This window comes from Solanum stenotomum, chromosome 9 (assembly GCF_019186545.1).
Source record: "Solanum stenotomum isolate F172 chromosome 9, ASM1918654v1, whole genome shotgun sequence".
Lineage (NCBI taxonomy): Eukaryota > Viridiplantae > Streptophyta > Magnoliopsida > Solanales > Solanaceae > Solanum > Solanum stenotomum.
The window spans coordinates 56,096,654-56,118,643 of NC_064290.1; the positions used below are offsets into that span (position 1 = coordinate 56,096,654).

Sequence of the window (21,990 nt, forward strand, 5' to 3'; positions counted from 1 at the left end):
TAACTTGGTGAAGAGTTTGTTACGCATTTTGGTTATATACCAATCAATATAGTGAATGGAAGAACAGAAATGCTTCAACTACTTTTTAACTAGAGGGTATTCTTCTGATTGGAATAATTATTTTTAAGCCATCACAAATATTCACCAATTTCTAGTAAAATATCAGTTCCAGTGCCTTAGGTCGATTATTTTGAAAAAAATTATACCATGACAGTTTTTAGGGTATTTTATAATATATAATCAAAATTAGGCTTTGATTGATTTCTCTTTGGAATCATTCGCTTCAATTAACTTTCAGTTTTTCTTTTTATTTTAAAAATATCACCTCAAAATATACAACTGTTAATATATTTCTTTCACAAATATGTTTTTGAAGAAGCACTTTAATTCTTCACCAAAAAAACAAGTATGTAAAACATTGTTGCTGTATTGTTTGATATTAAATATTTAATAAGAATCAAGAATGTAAAACATATTTCTTTCACAAATATGTTTTCGAAGAAGCACTTTAATTCTTTACTAAAAAGACAAGCATGTAAAACATTATTGCTGTATTGTTTGATATTAAATATTTAATAGGAATCAAGAATATAAAACATTGTTGCCGTATTGTTTGATATTAAATATTTAATGGGAATATTTGGATAGGTTTTGTTGTATTGTTCAATAGAGTATCTATTAAAATATCTTTTAATTTTAAACCTAATTAAGTAAAGGCTAATAATTAAAGAGCAAAGACCCAAAGTCGTTGAGTCACCAGAGACATAAGACATTAAGACCTAAGTTATATTTATGTTTGAAAAATATCATAAATTATATTTGTATATTAAATTTAACATATTGTTAACATATAAAATATATTTACATACGTAACATTATTCGGTTCGATTTTTTCATAAATTAAAAGGACTCCCAATTGTTCGGGACGGTTATACACTTGAATAAAAAGTTCACGATTTTATTGAAAAAATAGCATAAATTGATTAGGTTCGATCAGTTTTTCATAGTCTTTTGACACCCTTACCAGTGACGGTTGGTAAGTGCAACATAGATTTTCTTTTCTACTTTAACATTCAACAAGTTAAGATTCAAATACATGTACGCTCATCACACATCGCATCAATGTTAAGCACAAACCCAAAGACCCTCAAGCCACCCCCATTTGTTGGCAAACCATTTGGCTTTGAGCCAGATAATAACACTGCAATTTCCTGCTTGTGGTCTGAATAGTATATTATAACCAAGACGACGTTTTGTTTGGTTCTAAATGCAACATTATGGTGTGTACCAAGAAGCACAACAGCTATCACTCAATATCAATTCATAGAAATAAATCACAAAACAACTATTCAAAAAAGAATAATAAACCATGAAGATGTCGAATTTAACATGGAGAAAATGGAAAGAGCAAACATAATGTTATATGTTCATGGAATCAGCCAACTACGATTCCCAGAAAACAAAAGAAAAGTAATATATTACTTTTGCAATTAGGTGTCCTCAACTCTTGAATGAAAGACAAAGCTTGGAAACGTTGTAGTAATGTCCCTGTTTAGAGGAGGAAGATATTTGAGCAAATGAATTAATACTAGGAAAAAACAATAACTACCTAAACATGTTTAATATTTCATGTGTCACTTACTTGAGATATTGGAGGGTCATATTCTTCAAAAGTGAAGGATGTCGCAACACTAAGTTTCTCCATTCCTCCTTATCAATCTTTCCGTCATGCTTCGTATCGGCTTCTTCAAAAGTCTGATAAAACAAGGAGACATTAGTTAATCATAAAAAGGTTCCATGACAATACTTTTATCTATATGAGGAGAACGGGTTGGGAAGATGAAATGTGAGCACGAGTTTGTCCCAATGCATTTGCAGACATGTAATTAACTAAATATAGAAAACAAAAGTCAAATAAGTGAGCAATCTTGTAATTTCAGTATCGAGCCTGCACGACAATTCAATGCATCTAGTTCCTTCCTTAATTTCACACAAAATTAGACTCAAAGCCCGAAACGTTCCATAGGATAGCAGTGATGATAAGACAACAAATTCTGAGCAGCAGCACCAGAGCAGTAAAGTAAGAAAAAATGCTATAAGATTATGATACCCTCGGGGGATTGAAAGCGTAGACTTCACCTTAGGTCCAAGACAAATTCCAAACCATCATAAACTTGGCAACATAGATAGATAGGCAGAAGACCAAGAAGTGAATCACTATTGTTATGTATGACTTATACAACATGCAGAAACAAGTACTTTTTAGGTTGATGAAGCACCTTGTCAATTATGCTCTCTATCACATCGTCAGAGAGGTTCATACCAGACTCCGCAAGAGTAGCCACCACCATTTGCTTTACCTGCATTCAAAAGCCACGTCTTTTATCTTATCAAAAAACACACAAACAAGTAATGTTAGTTAATAAAGCTCAAAAAGAGACATCAATGAGGTTTCATAATTAGAGCAACTAAAACCGGGACATAATAAAGTAGGACAATAGATTATGAAACATTCAACATATTGTGGCGACCAGTACTTGAGAAGGCTAAAATGTTAGATAAAGGCTATGCTTTAATGAGTAAACTACTAACGGAATAGTTGTCGGAAGTTTTAGAAAAAACAGAAAAATGGTAATAGAGAAGTAAATCAGATTGAATGTGGAGTGTTGAAAGAAAAAAGAACGGGGGCAAAGGTAACCAAATTATCCCATATTAATCTGAAATATAGCACAAAAAGGACTAGAAATTTGACTCGCCCAATGCAAGACCTAGAAGATGCCTGTAAAAAGGAACATTCATCAGACTAAAAGCCCTAAACGCAAACCCCTTGGTGGAGCTTTGCCCACCTGGACACAGACCGTTTAATGTCTTTTGCCTTGCCTCAAGAGGCCATTCAACTACTTTAACAAAGACTTTCAAGATTGGGGACATTTGATCGCTTTCACTTAGTGAGGTTTATAATTACCTCTTGTCTCTCAATAAAACCTTGTTGCTTGAGATCATATAGCTGAAAAGAAACTGCAATAGTAGTAAACCATTAGAAGCAGTCGAGACCAACTAAAGTTAATAGTCATGACTCATTAATGCAAACATAAAACGTACACTCAATCTTGTCATCGATAGGTGCATTTGGATGGAAAACAGAGAGTGCACGAGCAAATTCCTCGAATCCCAAGATTCCGTTGTGTTTTGTGTCAAACAAGTCAAACACCTACAATTAGATAGGTCAGAGTGGGGGAAATAAAGATGACTCCATCTGATGTGTCTTCTCAACCTTCCAGACCAATAATAGAAATGTTAAAAATGACAAGGTTCCTGGAATTTAGGCGATAAACTAGAAGGTAAGCACATTTTGTAGGGAGAGAAAAAATAAAAAGAAAATAAATGCAATAACAACACATAAAACTAGCATAACCTGCAAAATTTACTCAAAATTCAAAATCCACATGTCCTAAAGACATTCCTGAATATTTGAAATCACATTTGGACCATATTAATATAAGACGTTCATGAAATCACAATTGAACTTGAACTGTCTTAAACTATGAAAGAATTCCAACTCCACTTGCCTTAATAAAATATCCCCAAGTCAATCCAAATACGCCGTCAAATACTTATCCATATTCATGGAATTCCAATTGTCATCCATTAGCTCCACCAATTTTGTCCAAAAAATTGGACAAGCAAATTTAGCAGCCTTTACAGTGACATCTTTAATTTTATTGTAAAATCACAGAGTTGCTTCATCTTGAACTAGTTTGTAGGAAAAATGAGTAAAATATCTTTAATACAATTGTTCACGCATGATCTCGTAATACAAATAACGTACTACTTACATGTTCAACTCAAAGCAATTTCTCTCACATTCAAGTGAACTATAAGTAACCTTATAACTTCTTTTTTATATCAATAGTGTTTGGATCAACTTGTGCGTACCTCAACTATTCCATTGAGTACCATGTTACATTCCATCACCACCACCATAGGTACCAAGTAATTCTATCCAAAACTTTTGCAAATGAAGAGCAGAAGAGCTATACTAAGACCAATGGCATAGCCAGAAATTTTATCGAGGGTGTCCAAATTTTAGAAAGTCAATGAAAAGAATCAATGAATGAGTTCACAAAAAATTTAAGTCCACCTACGCAATATTTAGCTAAATCATTTAAAAAATTATAATAGGGCTACAATTTTATAATTAAAGCTAACATAAGAAGTTAACAAAAAAAATTCTACTATAAACATCTTATCCAATATATCATCACAATTTTTTTCATTATTTTTTAAAATCATAGACTCATAAGTAATAATATAAAAAACTTTTCTTTCTATATATAAGACACTTTTGAAAATCATCACTACTTCGATTTTGTAAACTTATGATGGCACATGGCAGTAGACACAAAGGGGCGGATGGAGACAGACAAGCAATTGTCGAAGAGTAGAAAGATAGAAACCTAGAATCAAATGAAAGAGAATCGTGAGAATTTGTAATATATAAAGAACTTTTTGTTAAAGAAAATTTTGTAAATTTGGATTTTTAAACTTTAAGATTTCTTTAGTAATATTTTAATAAAACATATTGTAAAATTTATTTATTTATTTTTACATAATTTCTGAAAGTTATTTCTTAAGAAATTCTTAAATTTTGAAAAGAAAAGTTAAAAATGTGCCCTTATTGCATCAATAAAGGTAGACTCAACTTTCCTTTTTTTAGTTTAAAATAGGTAATGCGCGGATGAAAAGTAAAAATGGGATTCGATCCCGCGACTCGGAACTCCAAGCGAGCAGGCTTTACCGCTAGACCGTGCCTCGCAGATCTATCAAGGGTGTCCAAATCAAAAGAATATATTTAATTAAAACAGCGTTTGAGCTATATACATTGTATAATTTTCCGACGAAGGGTGTCCAATTGGACACCTTGAAGACATTGTAGCTCCGCCACTGACTACGACTACCATTGGACATCCAATATTAAAGCATATAAGGTAAAAATAGAATTTTAAAGGATAAAACTGAAATTGATAACCTAGATATATTCATTCCCATGAGACTTTAAAAATTCTTAAACCTCGTTTCCCTCTTGCTTCCTTCGCAAACCTTCAATTATTATACTTTTAAAAGTGAATACTTTTGTAAAACCATGTCAGTTCCCTTTTAAATAATAATTAAAGTTAATCTTGCTGGGCCCTACCAAATCACATTTCTATACCTCATCATATTCGACAGTAATGGAAATTTTTGCGTGCACTTTGACAGCCAGACCAAAAACTTCATTGACGAATGCCATCAAAATCTAATTTATTCTATGCGCTGCATGTTAAGGGAGTACAATAAGCATGGGTGTACTTCCTCCATCATATTCCCTTACTTAAAGAGGATGAGCAACTTAGCTGATCTGTTAGACGAGAACAGCTTCAGCTGTATAGCAATAATAAGATACAGACAATAGATCTAATTTTCGGTGAGTAACGGACTCTTATGAAATTCGATTAAATCAGGATTACATTTAAAGGTCTAATAGCAGTTAAGGAGAACGTACCCGGTCAGCAAACAAGCTTTCCTTTTTATTTGTCTTGAAAAGTGCCAATTGAAACTCTTCCTGCAAGATAAGATACAAACTCAAAATCCAAAAGAACAGCGGAAGATAAATACATATTAAGCATCCATGCCAGGAAGAGACCACATAGATAGTTCTTTTTCAATGACAATGGATTGCTAGAGCTCTGATGCTAGTATACTAGATTGTTCTTAGGAAACCAAGTGAAACAAACCTTGTTGATTAAACCATCATCAATCACTGCACTGCTTATCTTCTTAAAGAGCTCGTAAAGAGCTTCAATCTCGCTGACGCTAACTGCAACGAGAAAGAAGATTATGTAGGCTCAGTTATAGTACTTCTACAAGTGCAAAAACCACGTGACACTAACAACCTATGGGTTATAGTAGTTTCAAATGCTTTACGACAATAACAACATAGCAAATTCTGATTATAGATCAAATTCGTATTCAGACGGTTTTTTGAATGATACATAGTCTCAAATGTTAGAATATTAATGTATTACAATCTAAACAACTTAATGACCGTAAATTCTGTGAGGATGGGTTATAGTAGTTTCAAATGCTTTACGACAATAACAACATAGCAAATTCTGATTATAGATCAAATTAGTATTGAGACGGTTTTTCGAAAGATACATAGTCTCAAATGTTAGAATATCAATGTATAACAATCTAAACAACTTAATGACCGTAAATTCTGTGAGGAATTTCCTTTGGAAGGGAATGGTATCAAACATTTTGATACATCCCGATATGGGAAGAACGTCTTATAAATTGGGTCAAAAGGAGCTTATGCTATCTGTTTTCATAGAACTGTAATAAGCTTTAAAATGATGGTACAAATCATGGAAATAAAACCATTAAGAAAAGGAAAAAGCTCAGAACCAGTTTGACTTTGCTTTTGTTATTTTCCATAATCATTTTATGTTTCTAGGAAAAAATCACAAAATGTCCAAGTAGCATACAAACTGTCTCTCGTGCAAGTATCTCAGGATCGTCGAGGCCCCCCGATTGCTTAAAATCAAGATCGCAACACCTCGAAAGGTAAGAACCTAAGAACTGCAGCATGGTAACGTCTCAGATTCAAAACACTCCATATCTGTTCAACAAGAATGGCAGAAGACAAAGTCAAAAATCTATTTTAATTGGATCATTTGTATCAAAGAAACGTCTCTCGGACATGAAAAAAGCAAAACTAACCTTTCAACCATTCTCTGTTATGTCTATTTATGAATCCAAAATACTGAAAGTTTCTGAAACCTATCTATATGCAGCTATATATCTGCCATATCAACATGTCAATACACAATTTAGTTCCATAAATATCTACTGAAACTAATAAAAGAAGCACTAAAACATGCCGTCTAATTCCGTCAACATGGTCAAATCTTTCAACGTAAATCTCATTATTGATTATCCTCTTCTCATGCAGTTTCAATCCCGCCATTTTATCACCATAACTTAATGTATCTCTTCAACCTCACCGATTGCATCATTCGAACAAAAATCAAAAAGTTGCAACTTTTTCTTCTTCTACAACTAATTATACTATAACCCCAGTCCCCCATTCCACAAATTGACTTATAATTCATAGATTTCAGGTTCAACATCAATGTACAAACTTAACAATAACACTAAACCTCAAAGACCACACAACACCAAAAGATCATTCTTTTATTACTATAAATGAAACGAACAGTCACCTCGAATACAACTCAACAATAACACTAAACCTCAACGACCACACAACACCAAAAGATCATTCTTTTATTAATAAAAATGAAACGAAGTCACCTCGATACAAACTCAACAATAACACTAAACCTCAAAGACCATACAACAGCAAAAGATCATTCTTTTATTAATAAAAATGAAACGAACAGTCACCTCGATGATTAATTCACAAGTGAGAACTTGCTAAAAAACCTTGGCTAATCTGTTCACGCCATTTTCACATTCCTTTCTGCAGGGCGATCGGAATTGAATTCTTTAAAAATTGAATCTTTATATCTAAACTCAAATTTAGCTTAAATTTCGAAACTTTACTTATATAAACAACAAAATTATACAAACCCCACATTAAATTACACAAAAACAGACTTGTATATCACATAAAAATTCAATTAGATCAAACAGTTCGATTTGATTAACAAACAGATCTAATAATTACAAAAAATTAACATGAGAATCAAAAATCAAAAAGGGAGACAAAAAAAAACCTTACGTTTATGAATAAATGGAGATTTAATTTGAGATGATTGCAAAATCAGAGATGAATTTTTGAGGCAGGAGAAGAAGGATGCTCCTTTACCTTTTTTTCTTTTTTTGGTTTTTTGTAATTTGCAATAAGTTGTGTCCTTGTCGGAAACTATAAATTATATTTTATGGGTCTCTGATGGTGCCCCACATGTCTGATATTAGGCCCACCCATGTTTGCCAGCTGTCAAATGCATACATGTTAATATTTTACAGTCTAGTGATATCGGTGAAAGTCTGTGTTACGTAAATGAAGAATTAATCAATTCATCAAAATTTAATCTATGGATTCGTTTATTACTTGTTGTTTTCTTTGTTTCGATTGTTTTGTCGTTTATTGTTGTTATTATCCTTGTTTAATCTGTTTTTTCGCTATCGATGAAAGTCTTTGACGTAAATGAGGAATTAATCAATTCATCAAAATTTAATCTATCGATTCTTTTATTACTTGTTGTATTCTTTACTTTCATTGTTTTTAATCATTTACTGTTGTTACTGTCCTTGTTTACCCGATTTTTTTTACGTGGCTTCTTTATTGCAGTATTTCCTTTCAATATTTGATGTTGATACATAATACTTGAGCTAAGGATCTATTAGAAACAATTTATTTACCTTCGTATGATAGTGTGACTATATATCCCCCCATAGACACACCTTGACTAATTTAAGGTCCTATTATCCCCTAAACTTTTTTTTTTTTTTTGTAATCTTATACATCTTTTAGCTTACGTGGCACATTGAGTGACTCCACATAGTTGAGTCGCGAGGTAGATGTTTGGATGTCACTTAAGGCAAAAAAAAGTGAACAAATTACAAAAAATGGATTCGGGATAATAAGACTTTAGCTCAATTAAAATGTATCAATATCTCATATATTTTGGTCATAATCTATGAAATACTTGTATCTTATTCCTATATATTTAAATATTCAAAATTGGTGTTGGAAGTAAGGAAGAATACAAATGTACCCAATAGTACAAACAAAGAAAATAAAACAAATAAAAGTTAAAAGAAAGAAAAAACAAATGTTAAGATGGGCCCAAGGAGTTATAATGGAGAAAGCCCATTCGTTTAATGGTCCATAGTAAGGACTAAGGAGGTGGGCCAAAAGTAACTATTAAAGTACTGGTCCAACAATATTTTGTTTATTATATTTTGCAAAAAAGGTCAAATCATTTCATGTCATCAATAAGTAACATAATATCTAATACAGTATTATTAATAGACGTTTGGCCATGCGATTTCAATCACGATATGAAATTACAAGATTAAATCAGCCTTTGAACATGTAATTTTACACTGATTTCATCTCATTATTTCATATTATAAGATAAAATCACAAATTCTCCAAAAAAAGATTTTTCAAATACAAAAATTAACTCACGTTTATATGTACTAACCATTTATTTCAGATGTAAATACAATTTAGCTTTTGGTGTGCTATGATTCACCTCCAAATAATTAGTAGGTAGTTCGATCCTTCTTATTTCAAAACACTGTATATGGATAGTATGAACGGCCTAAACAAGAATTCTTAACAACGAACAACCAATTCAAATATTCATGACCAAGAGAAATAGTAAAAAAAATATTTTATCTTGGATCTTGGGTGGATAGCGATATCTAAGTCCAATCTACGGTAGAAGAGAAGGTTCCATCAGAAAAAAATTATTTATTTCAGTTAAGGTACAATTCATATAATTATTTTTTAAACCATTTATATCTCATCTAACAATTATTATCATCAACATAAAAATTTTATTATTTCAAATCTACTTCTACTTTACCATTTATATTTTCCAAATCCATTATTTATTTAATCAAATTTATTTTCCAACCAGATTTATTACTACTTCATTCAATTAAAAGTTTAGTAAAAATATAATTTCCCGTCGTTATATTGACTGGACAAGTTGACTGACCACCGTGACATTAATTGATAAAAAATAATTTTCTTAACTTGATCAATAAATGTTCAATTTTATTTGTTTATTAAATTAAAATTTAATCAATAAATGTTCAATTTGTTTTAATTGATTTAAAATTTGATCAATAAATATTATCTTTTTTTTAGAATGACTTTGTCATAGTGTACTATGTGATTTTATAAACTTTTACTTATCCGGTAAGATTGAATAAATAACTCGTTTCTATGTTTACGAGAAAACATACAACATAAAAGTCCTAATTGTATGTCCAAACAAAATTTCAACTTTATCTCACAATTTCATAGCTTAATTTTATAACATGATTTCATATCGTATGACCAAACATATTATTCCAATCTTGAGGATAAAACGACTAATAAATAATCACTTTGTAATCGAAAAAAAGTTCTTGATTTAAAATTGTGATTAATCATGTCCCCGTCATTACAAAATTGAAAATTGGCACATTTGTGAATTACGAAATCATAAATTCTTCCAAATCTCACTTCAATAGCAACATACATAGTCACTGGTGAACTATAATTTACAATAACTTCTGCTCACTCTAGTAACTATATGTTGCATACAATTTATGTTGACTTTTGACTTAAGAAATTAAAATTAAAAAAAGATAAAAAAGGGAAAATTTGGATGTGGGAGTAAAAAATAAATGAAGTATAATCACTATCAAGAGCTTAATTTTTTGTATAATCGTGATGTCCGGACGACGATACTTGGTATCTTCCATCAGCATAAGTATCCGATAACTCTGTCCATAGACTACCTTTCTAATTCTTGTTTACAAAGAGGACAACAAGAAATAATTTTGAGCCATTGATCAACACAATTGAGATGGAATATATGAGAACAAGGCAACTGTCTGATTTCTTCTTTCTCTTTGTACTTGGCCAAACAAATACAACATTCCTGTCATGCCACAAACATATGGTCAAATTTCACGTATAGTCACTAAACTTTACTTACTATATCTGGAACAGACTAAACAGAAAGTAAGACAAACAAATTGAAACGGAGAAAGCATTTTGTAATTCAATAGATCACTTACATCACAACTTGTAATCTCCTCTTTATTTCCAATTTCTTTGTACTTCCAACTAGGCAAATTGGAGAGTTGTTCATCAGTTGCACCTCTATCTACTGATCCCATATTCATATTGTAGCCAAGAAAGTTACTCAAAATTGGCACACAACAACACAACAACACAAATAATATGAAGGGAAAAGAGTATGTGACAGCATTCCAAGCTAATAGTGATATGCAAAGAACATGAAGTTTAGGAGCATTATGAAATGATCCAAATCTTGAATCAAATACCCAAACATTCCCCATCACAAACCATATAGCAAAGAAGAACTCTATCCATGTCCTACATCTCTCCATCCGAGACGGTAGCTCCCTGAAAAAAGAATTTTTACACTATCAGATCACCTGAAAGATAACAGTTCTATATTGTCAGTGTATATAAGTTACCTTGATTCGTTGTGGCTTATTTGCTGCTCAAGATCAGTATCATCTGTTTGGCTCACATATAATGCCCAATATCTCCAATAAAGCAGAATCAAACTAATGACACAACCAAAACCATATCCAAATACCCAAATCCTCATTGGCCAAACAGGCCTTTCCTCTTTTGTAACAACCAATGTATATGTTGTAACAATTATTTGAACAGTCAAAGCTATACACTCCATAATCATCCAAGTTACAGAATTGAAGGGATTTGAGCCAAGTTCTGATCTTGAACCATTTTGGTAATGAAACACTCTTCTCAAGAAACTAAAACATCTTGATCTTGATATTCGAATTGCCATTCTTATCAAGAATGAAGACGAAGACGAAGACGAAGAAGAAGAAGAAGAAGGGGGTGTTCTTCTTACATCAAGATCCATTCTTTCTGGACCAATAATCCTAGAATTACACAATGAGTCTGTTGTAATAAAGTAACGGCTACTCATGATTCGAAATGATGACACAAGATTTTTGTCAATAGTGAGAAATTTCTAAGAACTTTCAACTTTGTAGTAACATATCATCACTTATATAAGTAATTATACCTTCGAATAAGGCGTGCTAGCTTGCCCTTTTTGGTGATGATTTACTATACTGAACCCTCTGCTCCACGTATCTAATAAGCTCGTATGGTTCACTATTTATATCGACTAGACCAAAAGAGTGATTTAGTCGATACAAATAAAGGTTTTTGCATGCCAAATTTCAAGAATCTCAACAGATAAAAGTTCCCACCTTTTTAAGTGAAGAAAAGGTATCTACGAGACCTCTGCCCCACACGTATCTAACCAGCTCACGATTCACCAAAAGAGTGATTAAGTTGACACAGAGGTGCACTAGCAAACAATTTAACCTATTTCATAAACTCAAGTTTCAATCTTTAAAATGGTTTTGCTAATAACTGCAAAATTTCAACAAAAAAGGTGAAACAGAGGAATCAAGAAAAGGTTGGATTAAGCAAAGTGGTTACTACGAGCCCTCTGCCCCACGTATCTAACTAGCTCGTGTGGTTTACCACCACTAACACCAAAAGAGTTGATCAATCAAAGGGGTACTACGAGCCCTTTGCTCCACATATCTATCTAACTAGCTCGTATGACTCTCAACTACTAACACCAAAAAGAGTGATTCAGTCGATACAGAGTCATACAACAAAAAAGTTCCCACCTTTAAGAATTTAAACAAGACAAGAATTCAGAATACAAAACAAGAGAAATGAAAGTGAGAATAAAAAGGGAAAAAAATAAAACAAGAAGAGAAAAATAGGTTAATGGAGTTGAACAAACATGACATAAGGAAGGTAAAGATTGGTTTCAAGATGGTGACCAAGAATCAAACAGACACCTTTTTTTTTTTTTTTTTTTGCTTTGATTTAAAGTGAATTTTTTAAAGAAGTATAATAACTGTTGGCCTAACTTATTCAGATGATTTTAGCTTCTTTTTTTTTTGTTTATATTTGAGAAGAAGCAAAGTATGAAAGATAAAAGCAAATGTGGGGTTCTTGAAAAATACATTACTCTTATTTTTTGTGATGTTAACTTTGAGTCAATCCAATTTTTTTGACAAATGTTAAGATAAGGTATTATTTTTATTTATTTGTATAAATAAGTAATTAAATTTTTTGAAAAGTGGCGGGTACAGTAGTTAATCGGTTGCTGAGGATAGCAGTTGGCCACCTAATCAAAAACCAGCAGTACAAGCAACTTTAGTCATTGTATTGTGTAGCTTATTCGACGCGAAGTCAGAATTTTAATTTAAAAAATTGGTCCGATATATTCTTCGAACTGGTATAGCTTTATCATAAAAGTGGTTCGTTATAAAAGTGATTCACAAAAATGACTTATATATGCTCTTTCCATCTAATAATAGTGGAAACATTAATTTTACATTTCAAAAAATTTCCCATATTATTATTTATATATACTATGTTTTACTTTAAAAAATACAAAATTCAGATGAATCGGATAATTCTATCAACATGACTCTCTTTGCGTCTCCTACCAACTTACCAAGAGAACGTGTGGTTTAATATTAGTGGTCAGCCACTGTCAGGGCTGGTGCCTTTGATTTTGTACAAAATAAAATAATACTATACTTTTGATTAAGACCTTTTGTTTTCATTTACTTAATTTTAAGCTAGATAAGTGCATCGAATTTCAGTAATTTTAGGTTAAATTTTATATTTATATTAAAAATTTACTAGTTATGTATAAAAATTAAATTTGAAATTCAGTTAATGACATTTGATATCTCTTGAAATTTTAAGCTCATAAAATTTAAATTTCGACTTTGTCTCTAACTTTAGTCTATCTTTTTGCATTTATATATTTTGGATTTTGAAAAATCTGAAAACTTAAGTTTATCCACTACTCAAATATATTGTTTCTTAGCTTGCTAGTCCAAGTACATCAAAAATAAAATTTACATATCTGCTTATTTGTTTTTGTTTTTTCAAGAAAGATTTAAGTTTATTCTTATCATTAAGTAATTATTAGAATATTAGTGGCTAAATTTACATTTTCAAACATCATTAATATGGGCAACTTAAGAGGAGCGCAAAATCGATATTGTATTAGTAAAAAAATAAATAACTGAAGTTGATTAAGTAACTATTTATTAATTAGAAATCATATAAGATTTGAGTTTTTTGAGTTCAAAATTTCAGAAAAATAATTTCAAGTCTCAGTTAATCAGAATTTAATATTAATGTATATTTAGCAAATTTAATATGTATGTACATAAAATTTGAAACTAAAATTATTAAATACGATCGAATCCGTACGAAACAACCAAGGCCTCTTGTGTCATTGACATCAATGGATATGGATTGTCATTGTTACATAACTTCTCCAACTAATAATTGTGACTAAGAACAAAGACAATCATAAAAATCTTGAATTGTGGGTCTCTATTTTTAGATATTTTCCCAATTCAATAGTGTAGCCAACTATTGAGGCATACAAATATGTGATTATAAAAGTACACAAAAGAAATTGAAGTCATTCCTAAATATAACGTATAACATATTATGATACAAAAAATATACTTATCATTAAATTTTAAAGAAATTTTCCCTTCCATTCATTAGAAATGCCTAAGTTGTTGATTTCAGATACTTTGCTCCTGATTGACCTTCCATATGAATTTGTGTACGTATAACGATCAACGATTTCAAATTCTTCTTTTTTTCCGTCATAATCTACACACTTGTACGTTTAAAGTTAAATCACTCGATCAAATTTGATCAATTTATGGAAATAAGTATATTCTCAATAAACTCGAATCAAATTTGTATACGCTTACACAAACATATAGATAGGAACGCTGATTAGATAGGATTATAGAGGAAAAAAATATTTAGAAATTTTAAAAGTTAATTGAATAATGCATAATTTGGACCCCACGTATTATAAATAGTGAAAATTTGGCGGCGCTTATTATTTATCCCCAAGCGCATAGGCGGTGCGTCCTCCCCAAACAATCCGGTGTGAATCGGGTCGAACCAAAACCCGAACCTCCCAGCTCCGATCATCTCTCCGATTCCGCCGGCGATTTCCATCACTCGTTAAGGCAATTGAAAATCCGATTTTCGAATTTCGAAATTAGGGCTCGAAATGAATTTTTGTTTTCTAGGGTTCTTAGTGATTATTTTAACCTAATTTGATTGTGTGTTTGTTGATGTTTACATTCATGAAAGAAAAAATCTGATTTCTGAGAAAAGAAGTTGATTTTTTTACTGTAGAGATTCTGTGGAGGAGAATTTTGAAGTATGACAACTGCAGCTAGACCTACATGGGCACCAGCTAAAGGAGGGAATGAACAAGGTGGAACTAGAATTTTTGGTCCATCTCAGAAGTATTCTTCAAGAGACATTGCAGCTCACACTACTTTAAAGCCCAGGCAAGTAATTTGAAATATTGCTTCTATTTTATTACATACTCTGTTTCAATCTGTTTGTATGGTTTTTGACTTAGCATGGAGTTTGCTGAGTCTAAAGATGGGATTTTTGTGGCTCAACTTACCTGGATCCAACCTGCATTCCTTTTCAGTTATTGAGTCTGTCGAGTTATAATCTTATTTTGCATTCAGGTGAAGTGAAGTGGCTTATGCTCATTATTTTTTGGAAAGGTAAATATAAGTGAAGTGGATTATGTTAAAGCGCAACTAAGCCCAATTAGAAGGTTATGCTGAATATAATTGAAGCTTATAATGATAATATGGTCAGTAGTTCCGCTTGTTATATCTATTGTCTCCTCCTATAGTTGTAGTCCAACAGACATGGTTTCCCCATAGAATTACCCGAGAAGGTCTGTTAAGTCAATCTTCTTAAGAGAAAGGCGTTGCACATTTATGATACGACTAAAGATATGCAGTTTTATTTTCTACTCTGTATGGGTAAAATGGTAGGTTGTTCTTAATTTGAGTTGTTGTAAATAAATGCGTCAATAGTATGTCAAGGATCAATTTTTCAAAACGATAGTATTGCAAGGAACTGTGTGTATCACGAATGCTATAATTAGAAAATGGTGTATAGTGTAACATATCCTATGTCCATTTTATCTACTTATTGCAGTTCATGGTATGGAATTATGGATGTAGGTTATTGTAGATTCTAAGTGAGTTTAGTTCGTTTCACTTACGAGTAGAACAGTTCTGATCCAAGTTGATTTGGGGGCTGAGTTGATATATTTGTGTGAGAAATCGGGTAGATGATGTATGCTATAATTTGTCAAACTGATTGATGAACTTGCATTAGTTGTATTCCTGGCATATGGAAATTTAGGCAGTTAATTTTTGAACTCAATGGGTTTGTCATTAAGGTAACATAAGTTGGTTGTCCTCCTAATTGTATCGTGAATCTGAATTGAACTCGATACTGTTATCATGCATATTACACAAGCCATTTCTCTATTTCCATTAATGGTTCTGCCTGAGTTGCTTAAATGGGTGCTCCTCTAAATTCGATCATGATTCCAAATCTCTATTTCCATTGTCGTGTATGATTCAGAAAAGAGGGACAGGATACTCAGGATGAGTTGCATAGGAGAAATCTCCGGGAAGAGTTGGAGGACCGTGAGCGGAGACATTTTTCTTCAAAAGACAACGGCTACGGTATGTGAAATGTGGACAGACTCCTTCCCTCCCTGCCTCCCTCCTGCACACACGTATGGACTCATATCAAATTCCTATCTGATTTTGTTCTACTCATAAACTTATACTATATATTGTTGCAGAGGACAGAGATCGTAGAAAGAGTGGTCAACTGCTTTTAGATGGTGAGTGCTGTTTGTTCATTAGACTAGTCTAGAATTTCAACAAGACATTTGTCATGTTTCCATTATTATATGATATTCTGCTCCAGGTGCTAAAAGAGAGATTGAAGACCGCATTGTTCCACGCAGCGCTGATGCTGATGATGATGCAGACACCAAAAGTGACGATGAGAGGTTTGTACCTTGTTCCTCATTTGTACAAAAATGCTTTTAGTAAGCTCCTATTTGTGCAAACGTTGGAATGCTTGATAGTTCTTCGTTGATGTTGGACATTTTTTTTTTGTTGTACGTTCAAAATTTGTTGCAGAATGCATGTACTTAATATTTCCAGTTCATTGCTGATATGTTTCCACCCTTACTGCAGCTTTGCATTAAGACTCTATTATTTTGTTACTTCAAAACCTTATAAGTTGTTTACGCTGATTTTAGTGAGGATGATGATGACGATGATGATGAAGATGATACAGAGGCTCTACTAGCAGAGCTTGAACAGATAAAGAAGGAGAAAGCAGAGGAGAAACTCCGAAAAGTATGTATTACTAAATGCTCGATAGTTTCTTTGCCAATTTGTTATGTGGGACCTTCAAATTTCTTGTTTCTTAAACTGCATTCCTGAGGTTAATATTGGCGGTATTCCTTCTCCATGCGAGTAGCTTCTAGAACTGTGTAAAATTTCCATTCAGAGCTGTAGCCAAAGGGAGTACCAATCGACAATCGTCATATTCATCTGATGATGTGAATACCAACAATCAACACTGCTATGCACTCAAAGTTGTGTGATTTTGGCAGGAACGACTAGAGCAAGAGGAGGAGCTTAAAGCAAAGGAAGCAGAATTGTTGAAGGGAAACCCTCTTATAAACCAGCCAACGTCTTTCAGTGTGAAGAGAAGGTTAATCCCTTAAGACATGGCTTCTTTTAAGATTCTTTAGCTTTACTTCTGTGTAAAATTTACCACATTTGTCTTTGATTTGTTTCTCTCTAGGTGGGATGATGATGTGGTCTTCAAGAATCAGGCTCGCGGGGAACTGAAGGTAGCCAAGCGCTTTATTAATGACACCATCCGGAATGACTTCCACAGGAAGTTTCTCCACAAATACATGAAATGATAATAGGATTTTGATGTGAAAAAAAGAAGCAAGCAACAAACATCAGTGCCTAGTGGATTGTTATTTGTTTTAGTTATGTTTCTCAAATGTCTCTACATCACCCTGTTATAACATTCAAGCATCACTGTAATATTGTCATTCTTAAACTAGCTCTGGAAATACATTTCTGTTTTTGATTATGCCCTCTCTTACAATTTGAACTGATTAGCAGAAAAGCAAAAAAGGAAAGGGAAGGCCAAATCATTGGACAGGTGAGAGTTGTACCTACTGAACACTTAACTTATATTCAAATTTAGTTAATTGAACACATATTTCATAATTCAAAACTTAGTTTAATGCTTGAATGCCACTGGTTCTGACGTGGCACGAGCGACCAATGAGAAAAAGCCACATCACAAAAGGAAAAATGTCAGTCATGACATTTAAAGAGAAAAAAAAGCAGTTTGGTGCACTAAACATTTCACATTCACGTAGGGTCTAGAGAAGGGCCGCACCACTAAGAGAAGGAAAAGGATATGTCAAAACAATTCTATTTCTCTTCAAAAGATCAAGATTTTTGCAAAGAAGATACAATACACAATTGTGTACTCCAATTTGAATAATTTACCAAACTACTGCACACTATAAACAGCTTTTTCTGAGAAAAAAAAGAAAATCCTCAAACACAGGGAGAAAACAAACAACAGTTGACTGGGAGAAAAAAGAATTCACTTTATCTTGCAATGCTTTTCCATCAAAGAAAGTAATAGGGGGTTCTTCTCAATGTCTTCAAAGGTTCAGGCATTGCAAACACAGATTTGTTCTACTTATTCCTTCTGTTCTTCCAATACAAACTCAACATACAAATCTTTAATCGCGATCACAACAGTAGTTATCAGTGGTCCCATTATTGCTCCCTGCGCGACATAGACACACAATTAGTATCAAAGATGCAACCTTTATGGTAATGAAATCATCTCAAGTGAAAGAGATAATGGTCAAAAACACACATGAACTATCCTTGTTTTTACGAGACCACACCCCAACTACCAGTTGTTCCCTTTTCCTACAAGAACTATGAGCATCTATGTATTAAAAAACACACCTAGGTGTGTTTTCAGGTCCTACTCAAGTCATCAAGTGACATATGAAGCAAGGAGACATCTTTATACATGCGCAAAAGATGACAAAGGAAACAACTGATAGTTGGCCTAATCAGTCATGTTTTAATACATAATGTTGACAGTTCAGGTAGGAAAAGGAAGCAATTGATAGTTGGGGTGTGGAACTCACAAAAAAGTAATAGTTTAGGTGCGTTTTTTACTATTAACTCCAAGTGAAATAAAGAGAGTCTAGTTCCAAGACCATCATGATCTAGACAATAACTGGAGTTAAGAATAAGGTTGAAAGGGAGGGCACTCATAGCTTCTTTCCCCAATAGAATTATCGTCTTTCCTGTCATGTTGTTTCGTGTGACAACCATATTTCCCTTTTTGATAGGTAAATGAAGGACTAAAAAGTTCACATTTTTCTGTCTAATATCGGGGATATCTTAATAGCTGATGTATAGCAGTTGCGAATTCTCCAAGTTCACTTCCTTCCTCATACTCAACAAGAAGACAACATGACAGGTAACGTAAGTAATGCAAGAAAGTCATAATGGAAATTCAAGAGAGATTATTGTTTGTGATTACCTCAAATGCAGAAGGGAACAATGTCATTCCTCCAATAATGCTGAGACCAGTGAGATACGCGTTATAACCAGGTATATCCTCCATAATTTCGGATGTACCATAGTCCATAAGTACGAGATGTATAATTGATAAGCTGATGGCCAATACATATTGGCCTTCAAGCACCAACTGTAAAGCAGCTGGGATAGTTGAAAACAGTGATGGGAAAATAGGAAACAAAGGACTAAGAAATGCGAGGATTGTTGACATGTACAAAAAATGTATAGAGAATAATCTGAACAAGAGCCAAGTTAGACACCCCTGAAAGAGTGCAATCTCAGCAGTTGCTAGAAGAACCCCAGAAATAGCTTTGTCAAGAACCTCAACACTTCGCCTCCTTGCGGAATGTGACATAGGGAGCATAGACATGACCTGTTCTGTTACTCCACCAGAATCCGATGTGATGAGATAATAAAGTACCCAAATGAATACCATTAGCTGAGATACAAAATTAAAAAGACCAGCAGCACCCGAAACTATGGAATTCCCAATCAAGAACACGACCTTCATGCTTCCACCTAAAACAGATGTGCTACTAACCAGTATCCGTTGCATTACATTTACTCCTTGGAGAGCGAACCCTTTGGCTTTCTCAACCAAGTCCTCTCTAGTGATCAGAAGTTCCCTGAACATCACATCTACTTCTGCATATATTTGTGCCCATTCACGATCTTTAACCCTCCTTTTCAGGCTTAAGAGTTTCTCTGCATAAGGAGAGGGGGACGCTAAAGCCGTGGATTGATTAAATGTGTTATTTGCAGGAACTATTACAAAGTGTTTTATCCCAGAAACAAACTCCGTCATATTATATTGCATAGCATAGCCATCTATCTGGGTAGATACTGTCTCATACACTTGAGAAGTGTACTTATCCACCATCCCGGGGACATCATTTTCATCCATCCATTGCTTAACGCCAATTTTCTCAGCATAATTACTCTCCTGTACATGGGATTTCAACGCAATAACAGCATCTTTCCCCTCCATGCCAATCTTATACGAGAAGAAAATCATACCTGCCAAAGAACCCACACTCAATCCAACAATCAACCCAATCGCCACAATTGTCTTCAACTTCTTCAATATCCCTCTAGTAAAGAAAGCAGTAATAGCGAACCTACGAAAGCTATGACTTCTTAAAGATGTTACTGCATTCATAGTTGAATCCACACTATTAGCAGTAAACATAAATCCCAATGCAAGAAGTGCAACTGATCCAATCCCACCAATCTGCTCATAAGCAATCACAAACACCCCAAAAGACATAAGCCACCTCAACAACACGAAAAATCCACTCGTATGACGCCTCGTCGAGTTACCTTTAGGCCTCCTAAGAACAACCCTAGAAATCTTCTCTTTAATATCAACAAGGGTCCCTAGAAAAACACTGAAAACAGCTACAGGGACAGCTAAAATAGTCTCAGTAAGACCTAACTTTAAAGGTTCAGACCAAAATGCAACAAGGGTTTGTTGAATTCCCCTTAATGGAATTGAACAAAGCACAGCCCATAACATAGCTCTCAAATACTCTTCAAGCAATTTACCAACACCATAAATAATGAAAAATGTGAATACAAGTCCAGCATGAGCCATAGCTATATAAAGTGCTAGTCTCACCTGAGGATCAGCAGACACTGAATCTTGATTTGGGTCATTTTCCTTTCTTGGCTGAGCCTCTGAAGGAACCTTGTTCTGGGGTTTTGGTTCTTCTGATTTCCTCATTGAAGCTGATCTAAACATATCTTGCCAAGGTGGATTAACAACACTTGATTCAGATTTTGGGTCTGAATAAGGTATCAGCTCCATTAATTTTTGATAAAGATTGTTTTTTTCTCCTCAGAAAACTCAAAAGACTCAATTTTTATGACTATGCTTCTTGAAAGATGGGAAAATACTTAAGATTGACTTTCTTAATTCACCATTAATGGTGACAGTAAGATTTTTTTAAGGGAATTTGCAGGGTTGAGGGTATTTTTGGACTAAGCTGACACAAGAAGAATTTGTCAGATTTGTGAATCCCCAATGGGAATTTTTTGGAGGACTTATTATTACTGATTCATAGACTCAATATGAAAGATGTCTTTATTAGTATCCACAACTTCAACTGATCCCAAAACAATTCAATGATTTGAGGACCACTTAGTTTTTTTTTTTAGCCACATGGTACTTTACTGTTTCCTTGACAATGACAGTTTTTCCCTTTGTTCAATTCCTCATCTAAGGTTATTATTGTCTTTTAATATTGTTTGATACTCCTCTCGTTTCGATTTGTATGTCAGGTTTTGACTCGACACATGTAGTCTTTGGCTATTCGTATGTGATAGCATCTGTGATTTATTGTGTTTAGATGACCACATCTTGTTGTTGTTGTTATGATTCCTTCGATGACCGCATCTTGTTGTTGTGATTCCTTGCATATATACTCCGATGCTTTACTATTAGTTGTCATGTTTCTCTCTACTAGCATTTTTCTTTTAATGACTGCTTTGATTTGCTCTCTTTTACCTTAAAGAGTTTGTGGTAAGGCTTGCATACACTTTAACCTTTTCAAAATTCACTTTGTAATATTTCATTGAATATGTTATTGTTATTAGTAGTTTTGACTTGACAACTTAAACTAA

The 21,990-nt window shown here is 33.3% G+C and overlaps 5 protein-coding genes across 5 annotated transcripts in view; 2 read left to right on the plus strand and 3 right to left on the minus strand.

The window, feature by feature from the left end:
- LOC125876532 (transmembrane emp24 domain-containing protein p24beta2-like) overlaps positions 1-21,990 on the plus strand; it is a 125,010-nt gene that overhangs the window by 23,547 nt on the left and 79,473 nt on the right. The gene's annotated exons all lie outside the window — the stretch shown is intronic.
- On the minus strand, positions 1,309-7,931 carry LOC125876531 (calcineurin B-like protein 3). Its single transcript, XM_049557738.1, has 10 exons — positions 7,787-7,931; positions 6,763-6,844; positions 6,528-6,661; positions 5,775-5,857; positions 5,543-5,602; positions 3,103-3,211; positions 2,966-3,018; positions 2,280-2,360; positions 1,643-1,755; positions 1,309-1,548 (listed from the first exon to the last, which is right to left on the minus strand). The coding sequence occupies exons 3-10, from the start codon at positions 6,628-6,630 to the stop codon at positions 1,491-1,493; spliced, it is 660 nt and encodes a 219-aa protein (XP_049413695.1). The 5' UTR covers positions 6,631-6,661; positions 6,763-6,844; positions 7,787-7,931; the 3' UTR covers positions 1,309-1,490.
- LOC125876530 (E3 ubiquitin-protein ligase At1g63170-like) lies at positions 10,222-12,701 on the minus strand. Its single transcript, XM_049557737.1, has 3 exons — positions 11,239-12,701; positions 10,813-11,164; positions 10,222-10,673 (listed from the first exon to the last, which is right to left on the minus strand). Exons 1-3 carry the CDS (start codon positions 11,721-11,723, stop codon positions 10,527-10,529), a joined length of 984 nt encoding a protein of 327 aa, XP_049413694.1. The 5' UTR covers positions 11,724-12,701; the 3' UTR covers positions 10,222-10,526.
- Positions 14,709-17,836, plus strand: LOC125876537 (uncharacterized). The gene is made up of 8 exons (XM_049557746.1): positions 14,709-14,847; positions 15,020-15,177; positions 16,286-16,389; positions 16,512-16,553; positions 16,640-16,724; positions 16,980-17,079; positions 17,340-17,440; positions 17,534-17,836. The coding sequence occupies exons 2-8, from the start codon at positions 15,047-15,049 to the stop codon at positions 17,655-17,657; spliced, it is 687 nt and encodes a 228-aa protein (XP_049413703.1). The 5' UTR covers positions 14,709-14,847; positions 15,020-15,046; the 3' UTR covers positions 17,658-17,836.
- LOC125876524 (uncharacterized) lies at positions 18,174-21,420 on the minus strand. The gene is made up of 2 exons (XM_049557725.1): positions 19,331-21,420; positions 18,174-18,553 (listed from the first exon to the last, which is right to left on the minus strand). The coding sequence occupies exons 1-2, from the start codon at positions 21,173-21,175 to the stop codon at positions 18,464-18,466; spliced, it is 1,935 nt and encodes a 644-aa protein (XP_049413682.1). The 5' UTR covers positions 21,176-21,420; the 3' UTR covers positions 18,174-18,463.

What these genes read in the sequence shown, in the direction of transcription:
- LOC125876524 (XM_049557725.1), bottom strand. Translation starts at nt 21,175, where the DNA reads ATGGAGCTGATACCTTATTCAGACCCAAAATCTGAATCAAGTGTTGTT. An exon ending in TGTTCCCTTCTGCATTTGAG is followed by an intron (nt 18,554 to 19,330) that starts GTAATCACAAAC and finishes TATGTCGCGCAG; the next exon opens with GGAGCAATAATGGGACCACT.
- LOC125876530 (XM_049557737.1), bottom strand. Translation starts at nt 11,723, where the DNA reads ATGAGTAGCCGTTACTTTATTACAACAGACTCATTGTGTAATTCTAGG. An exon ending in ATAAGCCACAACGAATCAAG is followed by an intron (nt 11,165 to 11,238) that starts GTAACTTATATA and finishes TTCTTTTTTCAG; the next exon opens with GGAGCTACCGTCTCGGATGG. An exon ending in AGGAGATTACAAGTTGTGAT is followed by an intron (nt 10,674 to 10,812) that starts GTAAGTGATCTA and finishes GTGGCATGACAG; the next exon opens with GAATGTTGTATTTGTTTGGC.
- LOC125876537 (XM_049557746.1), top strand. Translation starts at nt 15,047, where the DNA reads ATGACAACTGCAGCTAGACCTACATGGGCACCAGCTAAAGGAGGGAAT. An exon ending in CACACTACTTTAAAGCCCAG is followed by an intron (nt 15,178 to 16,285) that starts GCAAGTAATTTG and finishes TGTATGATTCAG; the next exon opens with AAAAGAGGGACAGGATACTC. An exon ending in ACCAAAAGTGACGATGAGAG is followed by an intron (nt 16,725 to 16,979) that starts GTTTGTACCTTG and finishes CGCTGATTTTAG; the next exon opens with TGAGGATGATGATGACGATG.
- LOC125876531 (XM_049557738.1), bottom strand. Translation starts at nt 6,630, where the DNA reads ATGCTGCAGTTCTTAGGTTCTTACCTTTCGAGGTGTTGCGATCTTGAT. An exon ending in ACTTGCACGAGAGACAGTTT is followed by an intron (nt 5,858 to 6,527) that starts GTATGCTACTTG and finishes TTCTCGTTGCAG; the next exon opens with TTAGCGTCAGCGAGATTGAA. An exon ending in ATGATGGTTTAATCAACAAG is followed by an intron (nt 5,603 to 5,774) that starts GTTTGTTTCACT and finishes CTTATCTTGCAG; the next exon opens with GAAGAGTTTCAATTGGCACT.